Source organism: Frankliniella occidentalis, unplaced genomic scaffold, assembly GCF_000697945.3.
Source record: "Frankliniella occidentalis isolate FOCC.00 unplaced genomic scaffold, Focc_3.1 Scaffold11, whole genome shotgun sequence".
Lineage (NCBI taxonomy): Eukaryota > Metazoa > Arthropoda > Insecta > Thysanoptera > Thripidae > Frankliniella > Frankliniella occidentalis.
This window is the reverse complement of record NW_026267141.1, coordinates 2410898-2420792: the sequence shown is the minus strand read 5'-3', so window position 1 is coordinate 2420792 and position 9895 is coordinate 2410898. Positions and strand designations below refer to the sequence as shown.

Here is a 9895-nt window from a genome sequence, read left to right as displayed (position 1 = left end):
GCTCAGCCGGCCCGTAGCCCATCGTCTTGTAGTTGCTACTGCTAGTAAGTTTTAGTCTCTTGCTATAAGCTTCCGTAGCGGTGACTAGAATTGGCTCAGAAAAGTCTACCCTAGAGCGACCATAAGGCCCCTGCAAGTAACTTTACCTGAAAATGCTGTCGACGGTGACCTCGTAAGGTCTCCAATGACACCTCAGGATGACCCTGGGGCGACCCTGGAGGATGAGTAGGGCAGTGGCATCGCAGTCAGCGAGCCGGGCTGCTAGGTTGGAGAGGAGGCCCCACGCGCGCCTGCCGGACGCAGGGTAGGCAACCCAACCAGCAGCGGAGCGCGGCGGGCGTGCCGACCTCGCAGGGGCTCAGACCAAGCCGAGTTCAGGCGGTCAGGTGACGTGTCCTCGACCCGACAGCTGCTCGCTGCTCGTGTGCCGTGCGGTGCTAGGCACCCTAAAGGCCCTAAGGCCCGAACCAGAGATCGGCCAGGCCAGCCTAAGGTCCCGGAGGGAGGGTGACCTTATTTGACTGACTTTAAGACCTCTCGGCGGCGCGCCCAGTTCGTCGCTAGCAGGCACGCTCTTCCGCTAAGCGCAGTTGCCAGCTTCATTTTGCTGTGCCGGCCACTCCGTTCTGCAGGGGCAGATTACATCGGGGCTGCTGCTTGGCCTGGCGTATGGTCGCGCCTAACTTGTCACTCTTCCACTATCAAGCTTCCCGGTGGGCCTGCGCCCCTACAAAATTTGTTACTTGGACAAGAGGTGCGAAAGGTGTGACGCCGTGACTACACCCCACCCTTCTGCTTTGAAAAATAATAAGACAGTTTACGTAAACAGGCGCAACTTTCAGCTTGTACTATTTAAAACAAAATCATCCAAAACGGTTTAAAGTAAGGCACATCCGAGGACCGATTTCAATTCAGAAGGTGTCTTTGGAGGGCCGGAGAGGGGGGGGGGGATTTTTGTACATTTCCGGATTCATTTCTGTCGAAAAGGCAGCGCTCCAGCGCCCAAACTGTGAGAGATAAACCCGCAAACGGGGTCCTAAAAATAAAACGTTCGGGTGTTCGTGCCGTCGCGAAGCGTGCGGAGACTGCCCATTGATAGCGCAGAGAGCTGGACTAGTTTCCAAAGGGTGGCACGCTGAACTCGGCAATGAGTGGGAGCATGGGGTTCATGGTCCCTCCGACTCGACGACCAGGCAGCGACACGTCCGCTCCAGCTGTCTCCGCCCGGGTACGCCCTCGCCCCCAACGTCCCCGTCCCCTCGCCGCCGCCGCCGCAGCCCGCCGACGACGTGGAGCTCTCCGCGTCCCTCGCCTGCGCCCACACCAGGTGTCGGCACGAGCAGCGTCAGCGCCAGCGTGGCCTCATGCGCTGCGTGTGCCACCCAGGCTTCGCCAGGATGTTCCCCGACCAGGCGTGCGAGCGTGAGTATACTCAGGACGCCTGTTGGGTAGGCAATATCTGCCCGTGGCGCGCAGCCGTGCGCTGCGGCGGCCTACCCACCAGGCGCCCCGCTTACCCCAACCCTCTCCGACCCGCAGCGACCTACACCTACAGCATGCGGCTGCAGTCCAAATGTAATTGAAAAAGAGAAAGCGCAAAAGTGACTATTTAACATGGATAGAATAGGATTTATTTAAATCCAGACAGGTGGAGGCAGCAGAGCCAAGAATGGAGGATTCCACAGAAGCTAATCGAACTAGAACTCGGGTAGTGAGACAGCCTAGAAAATGTAACGTAATAGGGACTGAACAATGTGATATTTTTTAAATCTATTTTTATTATGCCTTGTTGGACTGTATAAAAGGAACCGTGATTAAAGCTCCAATGCAAGTTTTATTTGATATTGGAGCAAAGTTTCGTAAATTATAAAATCAATGAATACATATTAAGAACATTAGTGTAAGTGAATGGTCAGAAAATCACTGTATACATTGCCCATGTCATCATCGAACGTTAAGAGATGCGGAAAGGTAACTACATCGCCACACGTGGACTTGTCTACTTGACCTGCTCGTACAGAACAAGGTTGATGATGGAATGTACGCTCAGTTTCACGGCGTCGTCGAGCACGGGGGCCGTGGCGACGAGGTCGGGCCGCGACTCGAGCCACACAGCCATCTCGGTGGGCCGACGCTCTACCACAAACAGGTGCTCGCCCTCGGGAAGACGTGGGGCCATCTGCGGCTGACCGAAGCGGTCGCGGCCGCGGCCAGGCTGCTCATCGTGCTGCAAAGGAGACAGGCATTGGGGTTAGATTTTGTTCGCTGCGTTGGGAACATTGTTGGGGGGGGGGGGGGGAATCACTCCGGATAGAAGTGAATACGTCAGTACGTCAGTATTAGTTGCTTCGTGTCGAAAAAGTGTAGGGAAATCACAAAATATTTTGAACAGTGTGGGCCGGTCGTCATGTTCGTGAAGCAAATTCTTCCCTTCTTCTTTTTTCTAGAAAAATCGGTTTGTCGGATGGTTATACGAATCGAAATCAGAACTAATTGCTGCCATAAACGGGCCAAACCGAACATTCTCAAGTCATCGAGATTTCACACACAAATATTTTATCTCGGCGACCATTAAGCTAGTCTATTACCCGCTTTAGTACCAAAACTATTGCGACTATTGCCCGAGGGATGGGTACCTCCTCGTTCATCAGAAGTTTCAAGAACTCACGAACTGCAGAACAAAAACATCATGCTTACACTGCTGGCCGGATCACCGTTGGGCCCGAACGCCGAGAAGGACCACCCGTTCCCTGATATCCCGGTAACGGCGACAGTACTTCCGCCGTCCTCAGAGTCGGAGGCACGACTCATGCGGAACTTCGGTCCCTGGTCCGACCCGTACACAGTCACTCCGACGCGAACCTTCTTGCCGATGGGTAGTGTCATGCCCTGGCCGCACTCGCTCAGATCCTTCCCTGCACGCATAAGCAAAGAGGATAATAGCCACAAACAATGGCGCACATAAAATCTGAAAAGTGTCTCTTTCGTATAAATTGCATTTGCGTGCATATCTGAACAAGATGCAATAATTGCCCTGAATCTTGCAAGTGAGTAATTTGCAACCATTCTATTCACCGCCAAAAATTGTCCAGTATAAGGTGCCGATTGCGAGAATCAGAAATGCATTTCAGATTGGGCACAAAAAGCATCTTTTCATTGACAAATTTGTCGTTTACAGGAGTTCCTGTCGACTAACTGAGTGGGTTGGAGCCCCTTTTTAGACACCCTGGCCCTATCCTTGACCCCCCTCCCCCCGTTAATAAAAAAAAGTATTTTGTAGCGCAACTTCAAAACTATACAATCTATCTAAGAACCTAACTTTCACCTTCTAGTACCAATATTTCCAGTAAAGAAAAGAAAATTTGTCGCATGCAAGATTAAAAACATCACTTGTTTAAGCTATGCTCCCAAAGGCATCACTGATATATAAAGTGTGCAACTGACACACACTTTAAGGTGTTTAACACCGTGTAGCACACTTCTATGTGTGCAACACGAGTTTTGAATAGTTGGAAGTGTTCAACAGGTGTGTTGCACACTTTTGAATGTTCAACCTGACCGACGACCACTATAGCTCAACGCTCAAGTTGAACACCAAAAAGTGTGCAACACACCTGTTGAACACTTCGAAATATTCAAAACTCATGTTGCACACATAGAAGTGTGCCACACGGTGTTAAACACCTTAAAGTGTGTGTTAGTTGCACACTTTATATGTCAGTGATCTTATATGATAGACTTAACATAATTATTGTTTTCATCCAGACTTTTTCGCCCACAACGTGGCAACGCTGCGACTCACAGATTTTAGTCTTGAGATAAACAGAATTTTGAGAGTCCGTCAACAAAACTACTTACCACCACTCAAATCCTAAAAAGAGTTAGACAAAAGCAATAATTAAAAAAACAACAACAGAAAACAACTTAAACATGTCCCATTTAAGTTTATAGTATGAAAATTTGCGTTGTTATCAATGTGTGGGCGAAAAGGTCTGTACTATGTTCGTTTTTGTTTGTTGTTGGTTTTGCCCACCGCTATAAAAGACGGGAGAAACGGAGCCGACAAAAGTCGACACACGGAGGCGATCGCAACCGTCTAGAACTTTGACCCTAGCCACGCGGTCAGGCCGCTCCTCCAGCCAAACAGCCAGGTGCTCTGGTGTGCCGGCGTCAGCTGGCCGGCGCGCAACCATGAACGAATGCTGGCCCCCGGGAAACATCTCACTGGGATATGGACCGTCCCCGTCGTCAATTGGTAGACCGGAGCCGGCATCCTGGGGGCGAAAACAAAATCTCCACTTACACTCTTATTATTTTAATAAACGGCCTATTTAAACAATATAACACGTTTAACGTCTATAATTTTTTAACACGAGGTTTAATATCATTCTCGATATCATTCCGTTGTATACGCGTGTACACGCAACCAGTAGGAGATGACGTGAAGAGTAGCGTCCCCTCTCTCTCAACTTTTCAAATTACTCACAAGTAATATATAAATGAAGTTAGCAATACTAAAACTGAGATCTTGTGAGCAAAATAATGAATACGACACCAAGGTTTTACTTGTACTTTGCAGAATACCTACGTACCGGTATGTTGCCATTCCAATAAGTGTTCCAGCGGATCGTCTTGTTGCCGGGAGACATCCTCCATATTTGGATCGTGCTTTTCTTGTCGCCTGGAGGTGGGCTGCTCAAATCGAACGAGAGCCATGTGAACAAGCGCGTCCCCACAACGTTGACGCGCACCCGGAGCACCTCACCGAGAGCTAGTGGGTGGTCCTGGCCGCGGCCACCGACCGCTAGCTGACACGACGTGGACATGCCAGCGTCACCTGTGCAATGACGGAAAAAAAGATATTCTCTTATCAGCTTGAAGAGCCTCACGAGTGTTTATTTATACATAAAGACAAGCGACTGATACAATTGGCATTGTCTTGTTTGCAGCCGACTTCTAGGTAGGTGGGCACAGGCCCAGCGGTAGGTGCACACCACGCGCGTTGCAGCGTAGTGTAATAGTGCCTCGCGAGACGTGGTCTAGCGTACATCTGGCGTTCCTCGACTGACGATTGCCATACCGGCGTTAGGATAAGGTGCGTGGAAACACTCGACACTCGATCGAAGGCCACGACTAAACGCTTAGTCAAGATAGTGCCGTCGTGCCATGGCAACATCGCGGACACGGAACTGACTGCAAATCTTTAATCCTCACCCACCCACGCGGCTGCAAATGTCCCACGAGGACGAGGCTAAAGAAAATTGTTTTTCAAATTCTTTTGTATGGTTCCGTTTCATTACCATTTTCAAAGAAGAAGGGCTGGATTCTGAATTGAATTCAATCCATCCACTACTTTAGTAGTTTTAGCAGTAATAAAATAAATGAGGCGGGGAGAGTCCGAGCCTTCATGTGAGACTGTTAGTGTCTCTACAAGAACGTACCCACAGAAGTTTGCGGTAAGTTATATTTTGTGATTACCTACGATGTGCCGCATTATTGTTGGAAATTAACTTTTCATCGCCAAAAAAACATGAAATAAAAAGTGGAAGGGAAAAGGGAAGTGTTCACAAGAAAATTGAATAATATCACAAGTTTTAGCGATGGATGAATGTAATAACAGCTTCATTTACACACTAAAACCAGCGATGAAAAGTTTTAAAGAAAGTCGGTTAATCGACGGTATTGCAAAATTCCAGAAATTCTGACCAATTCATCACCAATCAAGATTCAGTTCATAGCATTTGTAGTCCTAATGTGATTCTAGGAAGTGAACTTACTTGGCAACTGTTTCGAGTCATTAGCGAAAACCTCCGTTAGCAGAAGGAAACAAAGAGCAACTCTCGCACTGAAAGGAGACCCCGTCAGTCTGAAACGAAACGGTACAGTAAAGCATTAACAACTTACATTACGCTCGTCCCTCCTTCAAGGCACGCACAGCGCATCAGCGCTTCTAGAGAAACCAAGTATCGTTGTGCGACTACTAGTGAAACCACGTATCTCCATTTTTAGGTGATTTTTGAAACCTATACCATTCGATAGAGAAATTTTCACTCTATTGAAATATGTAGCTCCTAAAAAAAATCGCCAAAAAATGAGTTACGTGGTTTCACCAGAGTCGCGCAAAGATACTTGGTGTCTCTAGAGGCGCTGCACCCTGCGCCGTGCTTGCTTTGAGTAAGGGACGAGCGATTAAATTTGCAAATAGAGTTATTTCTCTAGCAAACACTACTAATAATAGACACCACTTAAACCCTGTGCAGACATAAATATGCACGGTTCTTATGCATGATTGCATGATTTTGCCTGATATCGTGCATGCCCGGGTCAAAATCATCGACGACTTAAGGCCTTGTGCCTTAAGCTCTTTCCTACTTTTTCACTTTTCACATTGGTATTGTAAAGTTGCGCACCCTGCCGGGGCCGGGGAGTTCTGAATAAAAGCCCACTGCGTGCACACCGTTCCTTCGTAATTAGCCCACTCATTTTCATATTATTCACTAATCAATATGTTATCTGCTCCAGAACATGTTAATAAAACTAATTACGGCGAGACGATGAAATCAGTGCACGCAAACAGACAGAACATCAAATTCATTAAAAGAGACTGGAGGCAAGATGAATACCCGTGGCAAAAGGACCAAAGCAATTCCAAGGTGGGCCATAACAGCAGGGTGAAGGCCAAGATCAGGACAAGTGCTACAACTGTAAACAACCTATTCATTCATCACGGGGAATAACACCATATGGTGGTAAACGACGTGAAATGTTTCGATTCAATTGATTTTTTGAGATAAGGACAGGTTAAAGTTGGAGATGGATTTAAACTGTGCGAGGAGTCCCCCCTCTCCAAGTGGGTGTACGTACAATGAGTTACGCTAGTACTCGTAAGTATCCGCGAGTATTTGGGAGAATTGGCGAGTCTTCACGAGTATTTAGAGAGTATTTTTCAATTATTTCGCGAGTGGGAGCGAGTTTTTCGCGTGTTATCATGTGTATTGGCGAATATCTTGCGACTATTTTTCTCGTGTACAATGAGTTTTGTAGTGAGGGACCCCTTGAAACTGAGTGGATGTCATGGCAATTGCCGCTGCAAGTCCGTTGCAAAGACAACCGCTTCTAACTCAAGCTATGTATTTGGCATCACTTTTACTGCAATTTATCATCAATCCCTCAGTTGACTGTGAACAATGTCAATGTAGTATTCGACAAGAATGCAGCATCTGGCACTCTAAATGAAGCCAAACTGTTTACTGCAGAACAGGCGGGGAAGATGTCTGTCCTATAGGACAGAATGCCAAGAATGAAGACTGTGTGAATCAAGAGCAGTAGCCTTACCCACGGTATTGATCCAGAACTGGCACATAAGTAAGGCTGGAGGGGGAGGGGTCTTTTTCACTATGAATCCATACATACAAGATTCCTGCATTGTCAAGAGTGAAGAAAGAAGTGACACGGAAATGTGCTGTGTGTGCCGAGGGGGCGCTATCCTGGAAGTCCTACCCCATATAACAGCAAAACTAGAGCCTCACGCCCGCTGGAACTGGCTCACACTGATATGGGCAAGTTAAACCCACCTTCGAATAAATGTGGCACCTGCTATGTCATGTCATAGTATTCACTGATGACCATTCTCGATACACCGCAGTTATAACAATGGCAACTGAGGATGAAGATTCCAGAAAATCCGGAAGTCCGTCCAGAAAGTACGTCGAGCTCGGCGCCTGCGAGACTCAGGGTAGGCCACCCCGCATTTCACGCACGCATTGTATGCACGATGTTGCCTACCAACCGGGCGCCATGAGCGCTTTGACAGGTAACGGCGAATGACGGGCGTACGATCAGGATGATCCCTCATCCCTCATTGCCCGAGCTCTGCGCTTGGGGCGGGCCACCATCGACTCGACATTGGTGCTTGACGGGTTGGCCGAACCTCCACTTTGCAGTCGCGACTAGAACCACACATGTGGACTAATACTTCCAAAATGAGCTGTGGGTGAGATTTTGCTCCGACGAATCAACTTGCTTTACCCCTCCACGCCAGGAAAGTTGCGTGAACAAATCACGGTATTAATTTACTCCAACCCGTTTTGGAGGAGGAGGCATTGGGCTACACCCGTCAGCAGAACTTTACGAAATAAATAATTCGTTAAGAAAAAGTTGCCAGAACTCTTCGTGATTTCTTGGGAAACCACAACCTTTCTTTGTGATCAAAGGTAAAAACTAGTGGATTAACTTCAGAAAGTCTTACGATTGGTCTAAAACGTTTTCAAATAAACCAATTCATTAAAGCCGAATGCAAAAGAATGCGCGGGACAAGAAAACGGAAGTACAATGACCTCCGTTTTGTTGTTCCCCCGCATTCTTCATCTTTTCCACCGAAATGCTTCATTGCAATAACAAAATGCACCGTTTTTTGGACTACGAAGAAAGGTTGAGATTTAACAGTTTGGGAAATTACAACTTTGAACGGCACAAAGACAACCTTGAGAATTTTAGATCGGCATCTTAAGATATTGTAGACTTATCGAGCTGACTAAAATTCAAAACAAACAAATACCATACATGCATACACTGAAAAATTCTTGCAAAGAGTTTTGAAACATTGTAGAAGGAAGTTACTTTCTTTGCATTGCTATCTATTTTCTTCGTAAGTTTCCAAGGTTACGAACTAATTCTTTGCAGCATTACGAACAATTTTTCTTCGTAAGGTGCGAAGAATTAGTTCACAACGCAAAGTATTTCACACGGATTTTACATAAAGGAACTTTTTGGGTCGGTGTGCGACAGTCACACCACGACTAACCTCACGATCGACGCTGGTCGCATGGTCCCTAGATGCTAGTCACTTCTGAAACCAACTATGATGGCTACTGGGCTGACGACTGAGGCGAACTGGCCCGGGTGTGAAGGCGGGAAATCCCGCCCACCTCCAACCCTGCCCCGCACGTTCCTTCCCGGGCCCCACGCCCCCCCCCCCACTCCGGCTCACAGTCAAAAATTGTCGTACTGGATACGCCGGTTGTCGCCCTCTCGGAAGGCCCCTCTAAGGTAGGCAACCCACTGTGCAAAGAGTGCCCCTTTCCGCAAATTCACCACCTGGCCTAGTCCTTGACCGCCCAGCCTGCCTCTGACTGACACCGCGTTTCTGACTCTTTGGACGTAACCAACGCTAACACAAACACGAGGTCGAAGCATACTTGATCGTCAACAGCGTTTTCTTGAAGATGACTCATAGCTCGGCTCGGGCTCGGCTAGTCGTTGTACGGGTCAGACATTAAAATACAAACTGTACTGGAGCCAAATATTCTGTATAAGTTCGGGCAAGGAGGAAGTAACTTTTCAATTGGGTGCACAAATTTCAGGAATTAAATTTGTACTGAATGGTCTTAGACTTAATTTTTTGGACAAAATTTTACTTAATTGGATTAGATATTAAAACTTTACTTTTGCTAAATTTGTGAGAATTGGTTGGGATGTTTTTAATTAGTTATGAATTGCTTGACACCCTTTCTGGATTATGCAAAATTGAATTGGGCTCTAGAGTAACACAACACAAAGGCAGTTCAACACTCTGCCGAGCGTGCTGCCCTTGGCAGGCACAGATAACGGACACTGGCCTTCGCTCGCCGTCACTTGCCAACTCTACTAAAAGTTCTTCTCGTTAAGGCGTTCAGTGGCGTGGTAAACTCTACTGCCAAGTTCTGTTTTCTTACAAACTACAGTCATTGTCCCTAAATTCGGACGGTTTTTGAGGAAAAACGCCTGTGATATCTAGAATTTTTGGATTCTGAAAAATCGCTGGGGATTCTAGAATCCTCACGTCGAGACGCACCTACCACTCTCCGAAAATATTTTTTCGCGCTAACGGTATAGGGGTGAGGGCTGTTTGAATCGT

The 9895-nt window shown here is 47.2% G+C and overlaps 2 protein-coding genes across 5 annotated transcripts in view; one reads left to right on the top strand and one right to left on the bottom strand.

Annotated features, from left to right (window-relative positions):
• Nucleotides 1-1758: 1758 nt before the first annotated feature.
• The window catches only part of LOC113216592 (uncharacterized), a 10158-nt gene continuing 2021 nt past the window's right edge, over nt 1759-9895 (bottom strand). For 2 of the 4 annotated variants that reach the window (XM_026436347.2, XM_052277725.1), the window contains exons 2-6: nt 5778-5866; nt 4593-4837; nt 4034-4274; nt 2698-2915; nt 1759-2227 (exon numbers count right to left, since the gene is read on the bottom strand). In XM_026436347.2, coding sequence (XP_026292132.1) covers nt 2000-2227; nt 2698-2915; nt 4034-4274; nt 4593-4837; nt 5778-5866 — 1021 coding nt within the window. In that variant the 3' untranslated portion in view covers nt 1759-1999. Of the gene's footprint in view, nt 2228-2697; nt 2916-4033; nt 4275-4592; nt 4838-4926; nt 5192-5777; nt 5867-8803; nt 8949-9895 lie in introns of those variants that run through there. The other 2 variants (XM_026436354.2, XM_026436342.2) reach the window with 2 other exon arrangements.
• Nucleotides 5079-9895, top strand: part of LOC113216561 (uncharacterized) — a 28745-nt gene continuing 23928 nt past the window's right edge. Inside the window, exon 1 of the mRNA XM_052277723.1 lies at nt 5079-5095. The gene's annotated coding sequence lies outside the window, so the exon portion shown is untranslated. The remainder of the gene's footprint in view (nt 5096-9895) is intronic.